Source organism: Camelus dromedarius, chromosome 21, assembly GCF_036321535.1.
Source record: "Camelus dromedarius isolate mCamDro1 chromosome 21, mCamDro1.pat, whole genome shotgun sequence".
Classification (NCBI taxonomy): domain Eukaryota; kingdom Metazoa; phylum Chordata; class Mammalia; order Artiodactyla; family Camelidae; genus Camelus; species Camelus dromedarius.
In genome coordinates, this window is record NC_087456.1 from 26,661,280 (window position 1) to 26,681,187 (window position 19,908).

General features: G+C 36.4%; 2 protein-coding genes across 5 annotated transcripts in view; one reads left to right on the top strand and one right to left on the bottom strand.

Annotated features, from left to right (window-relative positions):
- The window catches only part of SPATA17 (spermatogenesis associated 17), a 137,540-nt gene extending 120,278 nt beyond the window's left edge, over window positions 1–17,262 (bottom strand). Inside the window, exons 1-2 of the mRNA XM_010993050.3 lie at window positions 17,166–17,262; window positions 3,378–3,467 (exon numbers count right to left, since the gene is read on the bottom strand). Coding sequence (XP_010991352.1) covers window positions 3,378–3,467; window positions 17,166–17,233 — 158 coding nt within the window. The 5' untranslated portion in view covers window positions 17,234–17,262. The remainder of the gene's footprint in view (window positions 1–3,377; window positions 3,468–17,165) is intronic.
- A 246-nt stretch (window positions 17,263–17,508) lies between these two features.
- Window positions 17,509–19,908, top strand: part of GPATCH2 (G-patch domain containing 2) — a 137,446-nt gene continuing 135,046 nt past the window's right edge. For 3 of the 4 annotated variants that reach the window (XM_064477284.1, XM_010993064.3, XM_064477285.1), the window contains exon 1: window positions 17,509–17,700. In XM_064477284.1, coding sequence (XP_064333354.1) covers window positions 17,645–17,700 — 56 coding nt within the window. In that variant the 5' untranslated portion in view covers window positions 17,509–17,644. The remainder of the gene's footprint in view (window positions 17,701–19,908) is intronic. The other variant, XM_010993082.3, reaches the window with a different exon arrangement.

A 19,908-nucleotide genomic window follows, 5' to 3' on the forward strand; every position in this document is an offset into this window, starting at 1 on the left:
TGGGGAAATAGAAACTTCACTCTTCAAGGGTGCACACAATCTCACACGCTCTGGGACCCAGGGCAGAAGCAGACATTTGAAAGGAGCCTGGGTCAGACTCACCTGCTGATCTTGGAGAGCCTCCTGGAGAGGCAGGAGGCAGCTGGAGCTCATTTTGGGGATGCAGACACTGGCAGCAGCCATCCTGGGGATCCTATTCTACCACATGGACACCAGTGCTGGCAAATGCCATTTTGGAATCCTCCCTCTAGCTTATTAGGCTCAGGACCCAGCCCCACCCCTGCCCGCCAGGCTGTAGGCACCAGTACTGAGACATCTCAGGTCAAACAACTAACTGGGAGGGGGCACAGCTCTATCCAACAGCAAATAGGCTGCTGGAACACCCCCACGCCTACAGCAGCCCCTAGACAGGGCCCTGCACAACAGAGGGCTCAGAACCCAAGGGCACACAACAGTGCACAGACACCAGACCTGGGAATTCCAGGGCCCTGCAGCCAGCAGCTCTGGAACCAGCTCTGCCCACCAGTGGGCATGCACCAGCCCCAGAACCCCCTGGGCCCTGGCCCCACCTACCAGTGAATCTGTTCCAGCCTCTGTGCCAGCCTCACTCAACAGTGGGCAGACACTAGCCCCAGAACAACCATAGCCCCACAGCTGGACCCAACCCACCCACCCACCAGGAGGCCAGCACCAGTCCTGGGGTTGGCTGGTCCCTGGCCCTATCCACTAGCAAGCCAAAAATTCCCTATCAAAATACTAATGGCATTTTTCGAAGAACTAGAATAATTTTATTTTTGAACTTTATGGAAACACAAAAGACTGAGTAGCCAAAAAAATCCTGAGAAAGAACAGAGCTGAATATATCATGCTGACTTCAGGCTATACTACAAAGCTACACTAATCAAAACAGTATGGTACTGGCACAAAAATAGACACATAGATCAATGGAACAGAATAGAGAGCCCAGAAATAAGCCCATGCACTTATGGTCAATTAATTTACAACAAAGGAGGCATATACAATGGATAAAGGACAGCCTCTTCAGTAAGTAGTGCTGGGAAAACTGAACAGCTAGCTGTATGTGAAAAAATAAAATTAGAACTTTTTTTCACACCACATACAAAAGAAAATTTAAACTGGATTAAAGACCTAAATGTAAGACTGAAAAATGTAAAACTCTTAGAAGAAAACATAGGCAAAATACCCTTTGACATAAAATCATAGCAATATTTTTTGGATCTGTCTCTCCTAAGGCAAAGGAAACAAAAGTAAAAATAAACAAATGGGACCTAATCAAACTTAAAAGCTTTTGCACAGTAAAGGAAACCATTGACAAAATGAAAAGATAATCTACTGAATGAGAGAAAACATTTGCAAATGATATGATGGTTAAGGTGTTAATATCCAACATTTGCAAACAGCTTGTACAACTCAACATCAAAAAAAAAAAAAACCTGATTAAAAAATGGGCAGAAGAACTGAATAGACATTTTTCTAAAGACAACATACAGATGGTCAATAAGCATATTAAAAGATGCTTAATAATTATTATTGAGAAATGGAAATCAAAACCAAAATGAGATTTCACCTTACATTTGTCAGAATGGTTACCATCAAAAACACCACAAATAACAAATGTTGTTGAGGATGTGGAGAAAGGGGAACCCTAACATACTTTTAGTGGGAATGTAAATTGGTGCAGCCACTATGGAAAGCAGTATGGAGGTTCCTCAAAAAACTAAAAATAGAACTACCACATGATCCAGCAATCCATTCCTGGGCATATATCTAAAGAAAACAAAAACACAAATTTGAAAAGATACATGCACCCCAATGCTCCATTATTTACAATTTCTAAGATATGGAAGCAACCTGTCTGTCTTTCAACAGATGAATGGATAAAGATCGATCGATCAATTGATCAATCTATCTGTCTAATCTATCTATCTATCTATCTATCTACCTACCTACCTATCTATCTTTCCATCCATCCATCCATCTATCTCTACATTAAAATACTAATCAAATGAAATTTTGCCATTTGCAACAACATGGATGGATCTGGAGGGTATTATGCTTAGCGAAATAAATCAGATAAAGACAAATACTGTATGTTATTACTTTTATGTGTAATCTGAAAAATAAACTCATAAATATAACAAAAAAGAAACAGACCCACAGATATAGAGAATGAACTAGTAGTTACAGTGGGGAGAGGGCAGGGAAGGGCTGGACAGGGGTAGGAGGATTAAGAGGTACAAACTACTATGCATAAAAAGCTTCAAGCATATATTGTACAGCACAGCGAATATTGTCAATATTTTGTAACTATAAATGGAGCATAATCTATAAAAATTTTGAATCACTATGAAACTAATATTGTAAATTACTTCAATAAAAATAAACAAATCAAAAAAAAAAAGAAGAACGCAATGAAATATTGAAAGATATTTTTTAAAAGACTATAAAACAGGTCATAGTGACATGCTGAGAAATCAGGCAGGCACCGTGGATGTGACTCACTATAAGTGCTCTGAAATAATTTGTGAGGTCAAGTAGCACGTCCCTTTTTCATTCTTATATTACTCAGTCTATCCTATCTAATGTCAGTTTAGTCTGCGGAATTAGAAAATACTCTCTTTGCTGCCATGTTCCTAGTTTGTATAGTTACTCCCTAAAAACCCTTCATCTTCATGCTTTTATATGCATGTCTGGCTCCCACTAGTTAATTTAAGGTAGTATACAGCATAATCCCTAGCTCACCATCTGAGTTACTATGGACCAGTCATATTCTTCCTCTACCTTATCCAGGGCAATATTTTTCAGAATTGATGAGAATTTGAAGGAAAGTTCAAGCACTGAAGAAAAAGTGGAAACAATTAAGACAGGGATAAACTTCAGTCTCTTTGTAATCAGAAAGGACTCACTCTCTGTAGTCTGAAAGGACTCATTCAGTCTCTCCGCATTAGGAAGGACTCACCATTCGCCTTTATCCAACATGTTGGAAAGGACTGGAATAGGTTCCTTTGTTTTGTTTCGTTTTGTTTTTCTTTCTTACTAGTCAGTGAATTCATTGCTATAAATACAACTGCAATCACTTGTCACATCCTATGGAACTTGAAGATAATCTGATCAAGTACACTTAGGACATTCATAATTTTTAGAAGAGACACAGCCAATATTATTTAGTTTTTTTGATACATAAGAAAATATGTCCAAAAAGAGTTATATCTTTAAAAGACATGCAATTTATTAACTTCATTACAAGTAAAATAAAAAAAAAATTATTTGCGATGAGAACTATATGAATAAATTACATTTTCTAAGGAGTGTTATTTTTATGATTATCTGAAGTTTCCATGACAAAATCAATATACCTGATATATGCTCGAACTTGACATCCTCGGAACCAGCTCTGGATTTTAACTGCTGCATCATTCTCCTTTTTCCGAAAGACATCCACAACACTAAAAAAAATTTTTTAAAGCATTTCATTAGTGACTAACATCATTCTAAAGCATATCAACCTTTACACTTAATTTTTAATTTCCTCCAAAATGATAATTATAATTCAAATGTCATTTTAAATAACATTAAAATGCTAAATAAAGAAAGTATTTCAGAAATTATGATCTGTGTTTTAAAAATTAACCTTTCTCTAAGAGGCCATGTGCTTTCAACAGCTTTACTTTTTTAATTTTTATAATCACCTATTTGCAACTAATTAATTCACCAGTGGTTTTTATAAGGAAATTTAAAAAGCAATGCGGTATTTTGTCATTATTTTAAAAATATGATTATTTGAATTTATTGTTTAAATGCCACTACACATATCATGCAAGATTAAAATGCTTGCATAGTTCACTCATTGCATCAGCTAAATGAACTGCCTCTAAGTAAGATAAATCCATCATCTTGCCTATTCTAGATAGAGTTCTTAAAGGAGGCAAGGGGCAAGGCCACAGGCCTTATAAGGAGATAAGAAATTCAGTCTTCAGCTTTTACTGACTTACAGGAAGAAAAGGTTTAGTCAAGACAGATCTCCATTTTAATTTTATCAGTCCTTACAATTCTCCCCCATCCCCATTTGATAAAATCATATTGCTTAGGCCAGTTACTGTGGAATACAGAGTAATTTCTCTCCTAAAACACTGGTTGACACAAAATTAGCGCTTTATGTTTGTTAAATGAATAAAGAATGACTAGTCACTTATTTTTCTACTTTTTAAAAAATTCCCTCAAGAATTTGTTTTCTGAGACATGTTATTTATTTGTTTTCATTGTATGTTAGATTAAATATATAGAGTTCACTAAGTCTATACAGTTAGAACAAAAACAGAATGGGAAAAAATACTTCAAATAATGCTATGAAGTTGGCTGAGAAAGAAAACAGGATTAGCAATTAAACTGTCAGTGACAAATAGCTGAAGAAACAAGTAGATGGCTTATCTACCAGGTAAGCAGGAGAGAAAGGTACCTAGAAAGACTGACTGAAAAGGATCCAAAGAGAGGAACAAAAATGATGCATCAAGTCGGTGACCCAGATGCAAAGAGTCACGGTGAGAAATTGTGCCAATTAGTAAGGTTGCATAAAGTGTAGTGGAAGTGAAGGACAAACTGTAACACTACACAAGAGGTCCTTGCTGTTTATCTATTTTATATACAGCACAGGGAACTATATTCAATATCTTGTAATAACCTATAATGGAAAAGAATATGAAAAAGAATATATATATGCATACATATAATTGAATCACATTGTTGTACACCTGATACAAAGACAACATTCTAAATCAACTAAACTTCAATAAAAATAAATAAATAAACACAAAATGAAAAAAAACTGCGTAAGAGAATAGAGTCGCTCACTTTACCGGATAATGGAAGGCACCATGATAAGATTACCAAACAATGTGGTAAAATTTGCTGGAGATAATGAAGTGTGTGAGGGCACACTGGACAACTGGGAGAAGAAAGTTTCATTATTGCTGTCTGTTTACACTGCATGTACAAAATAACAGCAGAAACATGTATAAACTATTCTTGGCTCAAATTATACTCCACGTGGGGGAGAGAACAGTTTTAAGTCCTTCCCTCAAGGAGCCTTCCTTGAAACCCCAGACTACATTAGGCTTCCGTTACACACCCTCATAGCTCTTCATAATATATAACACATCATGTGCAATTGTTTAATGAGGGTCTCTCCACCAAACTAAGCTCCAAAAGGCAGTAATCTTTGGCCCACATGGCTTTCGCAGTGGCTCCGCCAAGATAATAGACGTTATTTCTGACACTCAACCTTTGTCTTCCTAGAGCTGCATCCTCTGGGGGAGCAGCATGCCGACTGGCACACTTAATCCCTGTGAAGAATGCCACTTGCACGCTTCCCTCACTGCACCTTTCACAACATGGGAATCTCTCCCCATTTCAGGATGACAGAGTTGCTGAGGACCCCACGGGTGGCCCCATGCCCCTAGGAACTTGAATCTTGGGCTGATTATGGGTAAAAGACAGGCAGATAATCTGAAAGAGTCTGTTGTAAGAAATAGAGAAAAGAATAATTATATCTTAAACAAATTAATACTTTATATGCCAACTGTTCCTAGCATTTTTACATCCCACTCTGCTAACTCATATATAACATTTTCAAAACCTGTATGAAGTAAATTAATGTGCATATTTGACAGAGGAAGATACTGAGGCAAAGAGAGGTGTAGCGATACGCCCAAGGTCACATACTGGTGTAAGAGCTGAGATTTGATTCTAGGTATTTGATTCTAGGTAGTCTGGCTCCAGGGGTGGCATTCTTAACCATCATGTACCCTAAAGGGGAAGAGAGGAAGAATGAGAAGGAGAAAGGAGGGAAGTAAGAGGGAAGAAGCATCAAGGAAAAAAGAGCAAGAGGAAAAATGCATGTAAAATTTTCTAAATAAAATATTGAATCATTGTGGCATAAAATAGCACCAATCTCCTTAAAACAATAAAATAGACAGAAAGATGAAGATATGGAAAAACCCAACATCCATACCAAAAAACCCAAAATTTCTCACTATACCAAGTACTGTGAGAATGCAGTACCATAGGCACTCATCTATATGGCTGGAAGGAAACCATTCGGTCTCTGAACACATACAGAAAAGTGAAAAACTCCCAAGACATCAGGGATGTTCAGCAGAGATGCAGACACATACACATTTAGTAAAACTATAATGAGAGTGATAAATTCCAGGACAGATGTGGGGGACATTTCTAAAATTTGTCTTGTCTTCATACACTGGGAATTCCATAAATGAGAAAACCAAAGACTTCGTGCTCTTGTCACTGCATTTGAGGGAAAGAAAAGGAACTTCAAAAAATGAAAAACCCAAATGAAAAGCAGCAAAGACAGGCAATGTACAGAACAGACAATACAAACGACTTACACCTTTAAAAGCTCTTGCCTTGCGCTCTGGGTACATTTGCACTTTTGAGACCTGCAGTTAACCATCTTGCGAGTGCCAATGTGTACTTCAGGGAAAATTACACTGAAACAATCAAGGTCCTTAAAATTTCAGAAAGCAAGTCTCTTTAGCCAAAAAGCTGGAAGTAGGGTTGACAAATGGTTACCTGTGTTAAATTTTACTGTCAAATGTCATCACTGTTCCAAAAAAGGTAAACACATTTAGAATTTTGTTCTCAACAGTTAACTGATTAAAGTTACTTCTGCAAAATATATGACTTTGACTCTTCTGTAAGGCAACTGGAAAGAGGAGATATTACTTTTACGTACAAAGTTATTTATTTATAGAAATTTGGGTACAATGTACATTGAAAAACATGAAAAGTACTGAAGAAACTAACAGATGGCATTGAAGTGTCTTTAATGAAACTTCAATTTACAAAATGGGTTTTTAAAAAAGCACGAAAAGACACTCAGGATGACTCAAGAATTTTATTTTTTTAATGATGTATCATTGTACTACTAAAATAATAAGAACAACCTAAATGGCAAGGTTCTTAACTAGGTTTCACAATTTTGTGTATAATACAAAGGGATATTAGACTCCCTGAATCTCATTATTGTGGCCTAGGACCGCACACCTCCAAAGTTTAACTGTCTCTGGTTCAAGGACATTTATAGGGAAAGATGTTAAATAAGGGGGAAAAAAGGTCCTGGTAAAAGTGACAAGTATTCTGCAGTGCTGTAGAAGTTAATGGAAAGGCATCAGGAAGGGAGACCACGACTAAGCAGTGCCAAATGCCATGAAAAAGTCATGCAGACAAGGCCAATGTTTCAAGGGGTAGCACGGATAGCGGGAATCTTTCATGTTTCTTTTAACATCTTACCTTAGCACCTTAGAGTATCTTATCACACGATATTCTAGAGCAGGATATAAAATGTCATTTAGGGCAAACATAGAAGAGATAAAGCGACACAATGTCTGCTGGAGCAGGCAATTCAAAGAAGACAGCATGTAAAGAAGATAAGGACAGAAAAACTTCATTCAAAAAAGGCTGATGTAAAGTCAAATTCCTGATAACGGGATAAAATGGCTTCTCATGGTTATTTAACCCTTATTTATTAACATTTAATATGACTATAGTAGATCTGTTTTTCATTTTTAAATATGCAGTTAACCCTTGAACAGCATGGGACTAAAAGGCACCAACACGCCATGCAGTCAAAAATCTACATATAATTTTACAATCAACCCTCCACATCTGCGGTTCCGCATCCAGGAATTCGGCCAAGCAGGGACTGTGTAATACTGTAGTATGTATTTGTTGGAAAAAAATCTGAGTTATCAGTGGACCCGGGCAGTTCAAACCCATGTTGTTCAACCGTCAACTGTGCTCTATTTAAATTACTAAAAACATTTTTCTCTCCTTTACCGCCAACAACAACTGACGATCTTTACAAAGAAGGGAAAAAATACACTTCTTTTTAACTAATGTATTAGTTTGCGCTTACCCCTTACTTATAATTGTCATAAGAAATGCAGAAGATAAGCAATCAAATTAATCTGTCTTGAGTTTAGGTTTTTAAACTCTCCTGGTAATAATGCTAACATATAATATACCTAGTCAAGAAGAAGATTAAGTAATTTATTTTTGGAGTTATTAACAATCTCTGTTTTTTTTTAAACATACAAATCAAAGCATACATATTATGCTAATAAGAAGTAAACATTAAATTAGAACTATACATTAAATTAAATGGAAATGTTTTACAATAACTAGTAGTTGAATTATTGCCAAGTTTCAATTTATGTGCTGAAATTTGACTTCTATATACATTTTTCTGTTGCCCTTTTTTTTAACTGCTTAAAAATGAAATTTACAGATACTTGGGTTACCACTGGGATGTTGAATACTCATACAATATGTCATGAACTGCTAGACATTTTATGTTTAAAATGAAAAATGTGGGTAACACTTTATTTTAATGGTATATTAATTAGTTCCAAATTATAATGAAAATCCTATAGCAGTGAATAAAATATGACATCTACATGAATTTGAAATAAATTTATTATGATCAGCATTATCACAATGAATACTAAATGAATTAATAATGATGAAAGACCAAAAGTACTACCAGGAATGTAATAAAACATCGAGAAAAAGCTGGAAGTTTCCAGTCACTTCATCATCAACTAGAAAGAAGTACTATAACCCTGTCCAACACTATATTCATGTGTATCATTACAGGCCAGGAAATAACTGATGATAAATAAAAAATGTGTGGTTAAGTATTTTTCTAGTAATATGCAAAAATTATGCATTTTACACATCAACGTACTGTGCTTAGTCTGACCTTAGCTCCTGAATAAATACTAGATTAAAAACCCAATACTCTTTCCTTCTCATTATCATGTAAGTTGTAGCTAGTTTAGACATTAGGAATAAAATTCCAATATTAGCTGTCCTGTGTTATAAGATATATTGATGTGTAAAATAATTATTTTTCCCATATCATTTCACTACTAGGTCTTAAGGATTTCAAGCTCCGTAAAGGCAGGAATTACGCTTAATTTCCACTTTGTGTTCTGATTATCACCCATGTTACTAAGAAGAGGTCAACAACTACTTGATGGCGATACATAGGATGACAGTTTAGAAGGCAGAAGCCATGCTTTGTTTTCCATTAATAGTCTCCATTATTATTATTATAATTTCACAGCTCAGTGAAACATAGGTCATAAATATATAAGCGTTAGATCGTAAAGTAGGAATTATCATAGTTTGTCCTGCAGATTTATATTGTGAGTGAATTTTTAGAATATTTTATATTTACTTTTCTTCATCTTCCTTCTCATTTCACTTCATTTCCTGAATAATTAAGTCCTAAAGAAGTCAGCAGTGGGCAAGGAGAGTAAAGATCTGTGCTAGAGGCAGGGCTGGGGAAGACCCCAGGGTCAGTGTGGGGAACCAGCACCAGTGCTGGGTGAGATGGGCATCCATATGGGTGGGGGGAGGTGCGACCTGGGGTAGGGTGTCACAGTCTGAGTAAGATTATTTCCATGGAGAAGAGGCCTGGCTTTAGGTGTTGAGGAAAGGCGAGAAAAGGGTAAGGTGGGAGGGCAGACAGCATAGGGAATCAGAGCCCAAGAGTGAGGAAAAGGGTATCCAAGTTGGCCGGGAGGTTAAGGTTTCACATAGAGAGGTGGACCCCACACTGGGTGAGAAGAGATATCCCTAAAAGGGAAAGCAATTATGGTGAAAGGAGTTTGGTTACATACAGAGGGGTTGGTCAAATAAGTGAATACATTAAAAATAATGAAAGCCAGGTTTCTCAGTTAGAAAAGGAAAAGAAAAAAAAAACTAGAATGAACCTTGTCATGCTGGATTTGAAACAGAGTTGTCAATGTAAATCATGGATTTCAATATCTACATGGATGGATGGATAGATAGATAAATGTAGACATAAACTCTGGACAGATGCACACATGCACATATTTTCTAGTTCCCTCTTGAGAGGGCCTGAGAACAGCAACACCCAACGGCACAGGCATCTACTAAAAGAAACAAGGGCTCCTTGAAAAACGGGCAACTCCAGAGCTGGGGCAGGAAGAGTAAAAGCTAAAACTGAACTTTTTTGTGTCAGGAAGCAGGAAACTCTTACTAGGATCAGGACAAAGAGAAAGCTCCTAGTGGCTCCCATTGAACAAGTCTGGGACAATGCCAGCATGAAAATAAATAATAAAAGGAATAGATCTTAACCAATCAACTAAAATAGGAATATATATGAGTTTATGATGATATAAATGAGAAAATAAAAAATTGAAATTCAGATGAGGAATAGGATACATATAAAGCTTCAAATTACCTGCTTTTAAAAAATGCCTACTAGTTACAAAGGAAAAAAGAACATCATAGTGGAGAAGTATAGCAGATGACACCTTAGTGACATGATCCCAATGAACTCCATCACTAACTGGACAAATCACAATTGTGCAGTACTTGGCAGATGCATTGAGAAGACTAGATCATCACTTCCGTGATATTTTGCTCTAGGTACATAACCTGAATCTAATAGAGGAAAAATCAGACAAACCTAAATTGAGGGAAATTCTACAAAATAACTGATCTGTGGTCTTCAAAGGTGTCAAGGTCATGGAAATTGAAGAAACATTGAGAAAATGTTCCATATTAAAGATAACTGAAGAGACAAGACAAACAAGATCCTTTTGCTATACATAACATTATTTGGACAACTGACAGAGCTTGACTGGAGTCTGAAGATTAGATGGTAGAAATACACCAATGTTAATTTCCTGATTTTGATGGTTGAATTGTGGTTAGAGAATATCCTTATTTGGAAAAAGAATTTGGAAGGCAGTGGGTTGGCAGATAGCCACCTAACCCCATTTATTTTTTGAAAGAAGTCTCTCTGTACCATATTACAACTTTCACGTAAGTTTGAGATTACATACGTGTATACACACACACACACACAGAAGAATAGCATCTCAATATTGTTTTAATTTCTTTGAATATTTTTCATAGTTTAAAATATATTTTTAATATTTAAAGTAGACTTAAAAATAAGGGAAATTATCATGCATAAGGATAATCATCTTATACTGATAAAAATGTTAATCTAGCAAGCAGATATTATCATTCTAAAGGCGTATGCACCCAATAATAAAACTCCATAATAAATGAAGAAAAACGTGACAAAAGTGAAAGAAGAAATAGACAAATCCACAACTATAGCTGGAAATTTCAGCACATCTCCCTGAATAACTGATAGGACAACTGTATAGGAAATTAAAAACAGTAAAGAAAACGTGAACATTTATCAACCAACTTGATCTAACTGACATTTATAGAACACTCGACCCAATAATATGTATTTGATATATCTTCAAGTTCACTGATCTTTTATTTGCAACACTTTAATATGACATTAAGACCATCTAGTGATTTTTTCTTTTAGATATTGTGTTCTTTTATCTCTGAAAGTTTCATTTGCTTCTTCTTTATATTCCACTTAACTTCTCATTATGCTCAGATGTTCCTTTAAGTCCTTAAGCATGTTTTGAATTGTTATTTAAAAATCCTTGTCTGCTGATTTCACTATCTTTGTATTTCTGTTCTGTATTTATTAACAGATTTTTTTCCTCCTTGTTGTAGGTCTCAGTCTGTTACATTTTTGCCCTACTAATAATTTATGAATAGATCCTGGACACCATGAATGCTATGCTGTTGAGAGTTTGGATTTTATTCAGAAATTAACCCCCAGCAATAGAGATGGGGTAAATATCTGGCTAATATATCATTTGTTTCCTTTCTTTCAGAGATTCTAATCCTGCACTGTCTGTTGTATCAATGTCTAAAAATAATTTTCATATATTTTGTTCAGTCTTCTAATTCTTCATGGTGGGACAGCAAGTTTTATACCAGTTACATCTTCATGGACACTTACTCTATATGTTTAATTTTATCTTTTCAAAACCAAATTATTGTTTCAGAACAAAATTTTTCCTATTTATTTACTATTCATTTCACAAACAATACATGAATACCCAGTGCTTAATACAAAATTTTAAACTATACAGCAAAATATAGAGAAAAAAATTGATTCCATTTCAACCTCCCGTATCCTCCAATTTTCAAAATCTAATCATTGTTAACAGCTTGTTAAATGAGTCCAGATTCATAGTTTTGTTTCGCTATGTATTTATACATACAAATTTCTCATTAAATGTATTAAGCATTTTCTACAGCCTCTTTTTCCACTTGTTTCAGAGATTTTTGTCACTATGTATAAAATATTTCACTTTTAAACTGCTACTTAATATTCCATCATGTGCGTATGCCTTTATTTATTTAGCAAGATTAGTTACAAATATATACAAGTCTTGTGTTTTTCCTGTTAGAAATAATGCTTTAATGAAGGCCCTTATACATGACCCCATGCATAAAATGCTCTTATACACAAATTGTGTATATGAGATATTTCTGTTGGGTCAATAGATGAAGTCATATGCATTTTTATGCTATTGTGAATTGTATTATTTTTGTAGTTTAAAATTGTTAAGTGCCCACTGCTATTATATATATTTAAAAAAAACCAATTGATTTGTATGTGTTGTGAATTTTACCCTGAAACCTTGCTAAATTCACTTTTTATTTCCAAAACATTTTTTGTAGGTGGTTTAGAGTTTTGTATGCATACAATTGTGTTTTCAATGAATAAAGACAATTTCAGTTCTTCCTGTGCAATTTTTACCCCTTTTATTTATTTACCTTAGAACATTTAAAACTAGTAAGGAAAGTGTGGATTGTTCAATAAATGGTGTTGGGACAATTATATTTCTATAGAAAAAGTTAAGGTCTTATACAATACATGGACAGAAATACAACTGCATAAAGAGTGAAGGAAAGTGTAATAAAACTTCAAAAATATCATAAGTAAATACAGAGAATTTTCTCATAATCATTGGCTGGGAAGGACTATTCAAAGATAGCTTAAAACCCCACAAAGCTAGAGAAATAAATTGACTAGTTTGAATACATGAAACTTGAAAACTGAAAGACAATATGGTAGACACTACCATCAACGTAAAACATATGGCACTGGCTTTGGGACTAGGTGATGGGACTGGAGGAGAAAAGCAGAAAAAAAGAAAACAAAATCAAAACGCTCTATCCAATTTAAAAATAAGTCAGAGTTTTCTTTATTACTTTTGCAGACAGAAGTCAGATCATGTCACTCCTCTGTTGAAAATCCCCTCTGACGTCCTATCTTAATCAGAATAGAATCCAATATCCTTACTACAGCTTAAAACTCGCAAATGACCTGGTGTCTGACCCTGTCCTCCAATGTTTATTTCATGCAGGCTTCTGACAACAAGACTACAGCACTTGTGGCTTCAGTTCCTGAAATCTCTTCCCTTAGAAATCTATCTAGGAGGTCTACTCATTCACGGTTTTTAGGACTCTGTTCAAATATCACCTGATCAGAGGAGCGGCCCTTGGACCACTCTATTTAAAACAGGATGTTTACTCACTCTTTGCCTACCTTACCTTGCTTTATTCTTTTTGGTTAAAATCACCCCAAGATAAAATATTACATGTAAGTTTATTTCTGTTCTGTTTCCCTCATGACTTTCTTGTTCACTGCTATATCCTCAATACCCAGAACATTCCTTAGCTCATAGCACTGCTCTGCCAGCATTTAATTAATAAAAGAATATTTAATTCATAAATATAGTATTGAGAATCTAAGTAGAGTGCATTAAGTTCCCAGAAAAAATGTTAGAAATAAGTTCCCTCTGAATAATATTAAAATCTAAAATAAAATAAAATACAGCTTATATATGAGAAGTCATGGCAGAAGAGGGACAAGAATTAAGAAGCAGCTTAAAATAGGATGAACATCTGAAGTACCTATATATCCATCAAAATAATGAATTTAACCCATCACAACCTTCCTGGGCTCTAATCATTTAAAACCCTAAAATGTGCTGCTTGTGAAGATAAATATACAAAATGATACAATTAACTCATGTCACAGAAAGGAAGATCAATATTAATACTACAAGTTGGATGCTACTACATTAAATCTGTTTAAAGAAATAATAAAAATAATTTTTTAAAATTACAAGTAGGACCCAAAGGTGAAATACTTTGCACATTCAAAAATGACCAATATATAGCCAATAATGAAGAGACACACCAGTACACACATAGAAGCTAAATAACATAACATAAAAGATGCCACTCAGTGGAGACTCAGTGGAAGCCAGTGGGAGAGGAACATTTTGAACTCATTGCTATTGGGGTTTGACAGATTAACCAGACAAAATTTAAATAAGGAAACTGGGAAAATTAATAATATGATTAATGAACACATACCAAACTCTTCTTTCCACAAATGGGATAGCATAAATGACAAATAAGCCACAAAGAGAACAGAAATAACACTAGAAATTAACAGTGAAAGTTTAAAAAAAAAAAAAAAGACCAGTACTTGGTCAAATAACAACTGCATATCTCTATGCCACCCTGTAACAACCTCGACACAATATTCAGCCTCCTTGATGAGTAGACCAAAACCTGACCACCCACCAAACATTTCTTGTGTGAGTAACTTTCCAGGGCATTTGGGTTAGTCTGAAAATGTGCAAACCTACCCAGGCCCCTTAGCTCTCTCATCACATCAGCTATGACTGCATTTGCATCTCACTTCTTGGGAGTTCCAAATCTTCTCCCTATGTTAGGCAGAGAAGCGCTGGAGGACTCAGGTGCCAATCCAAGCACTTAGTAATAGTGTATTTTCCCCAATAAATTCATCTTTTAACTTCAGAGGCATTCCAATGCTAGATGTTAGGTAGAAACATTTTTGCCACTGTCTTGGTACCAACATAGAAGGAAGACATTAAAACAAACCAAGAAGAGTCAAATTGTTTCCTCCAACTCTATTGCCTACATGCTAGTGGATTTGGAACAGCATGCTCAGGCTATTTGGGTTTCTGGATCTTGATACTTCCTGTCACTTAATTCATGAGACCAGTGTAGTGGGAAGGAAATCTTGTCCAGTGTGGTATTGAAGAGCCTAAGCCTTAGAGGTAGGTTTTTTGGTTTTGAGACTTAGTAGTTGTGTGACCTCATACAAGTTTCCAATCTATCTGAAACTCATTCTCCTTGCCTCATGTAAAGAAGGAATAAATATATAACTTGTAGGATATTTAAGAATTAGATACACAGGTTTTTTTTCCCCACAATGTCTCCCTTTATTTTTGCAAAATTGGGCCTAACTGGAACTCTAGTGAGAAATGCAGATTCACTGGCCATAACCGAGACCCACTGAATCAGAATCTTCATTTTAATGAGATCCTCAGGGGATTCTGATGTACACTGAAGTTTGCAAAGAACTTAACTAGTCAATAACAAATGGGAAATGATGATAATTTCTTAAGGAAATTGCCTGTTTATTTTTTTCATATATTAACATTTTTTATGGTTTTTGCTCCTACAGCTCTCAATATTTGCTTTGTTCTTTAACTAGGCAAACTTGGGAATTCTGATTCCTTCGTGATCTTTAGATACATTTCTTCATGCTGAAAATATGAATAATAATAAATGAAATAAAAGGCATGCTAGCCTATTCTCATCACGACCTTTGCATGGCCCTAGTTTTTTTCTCCAAGCAATCTCCAGTGTTGGGGAACTGTACCCACTGTCAAAAACCAGGAGATGGGGACAAAGAGTAACACTGAAATCTGTAGGAAAAAAACGACCTGTTTGCAATTGTGTGGCACTTCACCAGGTTTTTCTAGAACACTGTTCTCAAGCTCTAAAAATAAAGATGAACACATTAACTTGTATGAATACATTAACTTGTAAAGTTGTGAAAATCAAATGAGTATTATATGAAAAAGTTCCTAGTGCACTGCCCAGCATATAATCAGACCCCAAGAAACGTCAATTGTTTCCCTTCGGGTTCCTGCTTACTCCATTGCAATAATCTTTTAAATGCCTATATTCTATATTAGTCTGTGAACATAAAATGAATGGATTTTATTTCTTTTAGATATGTATGCCATAAATAGAGCATCCGCCACATAACTTACTTACAATTATAGATAATATATGTGATAAATAAATAATTTCTATCTTTAGCTATTTTTAGTACATTTATGTAAACCAGGGCCAATGACTGATTGAAAGATTCATTTATGGAATTACTAGACAAATAATTATTGTGCAGCTATGATGTATCAGGAACTATGACAGACACTGGAGACTAAAATAATAATGAGCAAAACCCCACTTCTACTTTAAGAGGGACAATATATACATATTTCATGTATTATCTCTCAACAGAATGCAAAATTAAATTGTGGTGACTGTTGTAGGAGAGGTGCACGGTGCTCTAAGAATACAGAAGGTGAGATAAATGTTAGAATAAGAACTGCTCAGAAGGATTGTGTTTTATTGACATATTTGTCCATTGGTCTGACACGCCACTGTATTGTACTATTGCCCAATTCACTTTTGTTGGAGTTTCTCTTAAGATGGAACATCTCCTGGGGCATTGCTGCCAGAAGGCCATTGCTAAAATGAACCTCTTCCTGAGTGAGAAGGTTAGGTGTAGAGAGGTGGATACGGCTGCTAGTGTCTTCCTTCGCCCTTTTTTTTTTTTTTTTATAAATTCACTTATCGATAATGTTTACCTCGTTAGAAGAGGTTAGATACGGTCACTTTGGGAAGACAAATGAGTCACAGAACAGTTGAGTTGAATGGCATTTGTGACATAATGGAGGCTCAGATCCCCAGGTAAATGACAGACATTCTGAGCTCACCCAGCTAAGGAGCCTGGGTGACTCCAGTGAGACCATCAAACTTTCAACAGGGAGGACGTAGGTTTTACCAAATTGAGAAGTGATGATGCAAAAAAAAAAAAAAAAAAAAAAAACCCACCACTTCATTGTACAATGTTACTTACTCTGGGCTTTTACTTCAATCATCCCCAGCTGATAACCATGCCCCCTATATCTATAACCCCTCTGTGTGCTAACACTACTTTAAAATTTGCGACGATGTTTGCAGCCGGCAAGTTATGAAGAGAAGTCGGTGGTACTCGTTGAGTTGGGGAATTCGTTAAGGAGCTCCAGCCGAGGAACACCGGGCTGAGGAACACCCCCGGCGCGCCCCCCCGAGCGGAGGCCTACCTGTTCCTGTAGTAGTACTGCTGGCCCATACTCGTGGAGCGAGCTTGCAGCCGCGCTAACGTGGCCATCACTCCGCGCGCCGCGCTCGCCGCGGCTGTTACTCTCGGTCTCCTAGGCAACCGGGCTAAACCATGGCGCAACCCCGGGGGCTTCAACTTTTCTTTTACTCCACGTTTCCTCCCCCGCACTGCTTCAGTTTCCGGAACACTAGAGAGAAAACGACGAAATTTTGCTCGTGAAAAATGTCAGATGATTGGCCTCTGTCTCATCATTGAGTAAAAAGAGGAGATTATAGGAGAAGGAGGTGATGAGGGGGGAGGAGAACTAATGGTTGCTCCGGGCATCCGGTTTCCGCCTCCCGTCTGCTTCCGGAAGCTCAGCTCAAAATGCTGAAGTGCTCCTGCGAAGTCGCTGGTGCTGTGGAAGTTGGAGTCTGTTCTTGGGCCTGAGCCTCGAGGCCAGGCTCCTGGGTGTCGTTAATGTTCGGGGCCGCCGGGCGCCAACCGATCGGAGCTCCAGCCGCCGGGAACAGCTGGTGAGGCTGGCGGCCCTGGGGATGGGAGCTCAGGAAAGGGTGTGATGGCCGGAGGCCGCTGGACCTGGAATGGAATGGGGAGGGAGTTGTGATGGGGGATCTGAAGACACTGAGGCCTTGCTCTCACTCGTGCCAGGGATGGACGCAGTTTGAGGAAGGCATTGAGGTGTGTGCTAAAGATTTGTGAAGGAATACAGTCAGTGCTTGCTGAGTGCTTGTCTACCACTCCACCATAATTTAGGAGTAAGGCTTTCTGTACCCCAGGAGCAATTCATTTCCTCGTTGATTGTTGACAAGACGAGGGACACAAGAGCGTATCTCAATATAGGCCTTATTTACTCATTTCCCTTTTTAAATTTATTAGATTATACCAGGTGTTTTGGAAGATGAAATCCCAGAAATCTAGACTTCTGGAAGTTTAGTAGTGGGGGAGACGTCGCTCTCCCACCCAGTTATTTGTAGGCGGAGTAATCTACCTTTATCTGCCCCTTGGACATTACATTTTTAGTTCAAGTGATGTGTATGAGTGTTTCCTAAGGAGATACAAATGTCAGGATTAAATGTGGGGTTTGGCTACAGTATCATCACCAACACCACTTTGGAGTAATAAACTGTTTCGACATTTCAAAGTGTCCTGACAAATTAATACACTTATCCTATGACAGCCCTGTACTAGAAGATTATCACAGGCACAGAATACTTTGCCATGCATCCTTTAGTCCTAGAGCTAGAAGCTGGGTTTTGGATTTCTAGTTGAAAACGCTGTAGTTCCGGTCCTTTTTTCCTCCCAAGCCCTTTTTCTTCAAGTATACCCAAGGCAAGCAGTGAAAAAAAAACACATTTTCCACTGACTATTCTCAAACAACAGGTGAAATGCCGCTGAAATATGTATGTCCATTTCTGGATTCTGCAACAAATGAGAATTTCGGGGATTCTAGTAGTCTTTGATCTCAAAGAATTTCTTTTGCATCACCTATCACTGAAAAGTTAAAAGAATATTTTGCCTAAGATGTTTTGAATGAGATCAGATCATTCTGTAGTTCATCTTATAATGAATATACATTTGATTGTGCTATTTTAATTTTTTTTAATTTTTAAATTTAAATGTATTTGATTTACAATATTATATTAGTTTCAGATTTACAACATGATTCAGTGTTTTTACAGATTATACTCCATTTAAAGTTATTAGAAGATAATGGGGAGGGGCAGATTAGGGGCATGGGATTAAGGGACACAAACTACTATGAATGAAATAGATAAGCAACAAAGATATATTATGTAGCACAGGGAATTATAGCCATTATCTTGGTTATGCTCCTTTTAAATGCTCACACTTTCCAGTGAGAGAAGTAGGGAGTACTTTTTTTTTTTTTTATTGAGCTATTTTTTTAATGGTATTGTAAGTAGCATAAAATAAAACACAGTGTTCTTAAGTGTTCAGTATTTTTAGTTTTGGCAATTGTAAATACTGTGTAACCACCACACAAAACAAGATACAGGACATTTCCATCGCCCCAGGATACCTTTCTTAGTATTTCACCACTCAACATCTTGTTAAGGGAGGATAACAAAATGTGCTGTGTAGATTGATCTGCTCTTGCTGTGGTGGATACTGATTTGTAGGACAGATGACTTTTTAATTTAAAGATATGACTTTTTCAACTCCTTCCTCACCATTCCACCTTGTAACCAAATCATGGTTAGGTACCTCTTTGTTATATGGAGAAACTCTCCTTCAGTTCTCTATTTTTCTTGGCATGGAATCCATCCTTTCTTGTGGCACCAGAGTATAACATAGTGCCTGACACTTAATAGTGCTTTTGAATGAAATTCTTAAATCAGGCTTAATTTGGCAGAATGAGTGTATTCCGGAAATTTGGTTCCTTTATTTTCTAGTTTATCTGCACAATCATCTCGTTATTCAAAATTTCTTTAAGGAATTTTCTTTCTCATTAATTGATCACACATGTACTGTACTGTGTATCTGTGTTTTACCCCAATGACGAAATCCCAGGGCCAATAGGAATGCTACTAAGTCGCTATTTGATGCCAGGTTTTGAGTCCATGTATCATCTCATGTAAGTCTTTTGAGGTAGATGCTATCATTTTTTTTTTTTTTTTTTTTTTTTTTACATTTTAGAGATGGTGAGACAGGAGCAAATATAGTTTAAATAACTTACCCAAATTCCCTATTTGTAGTATGAT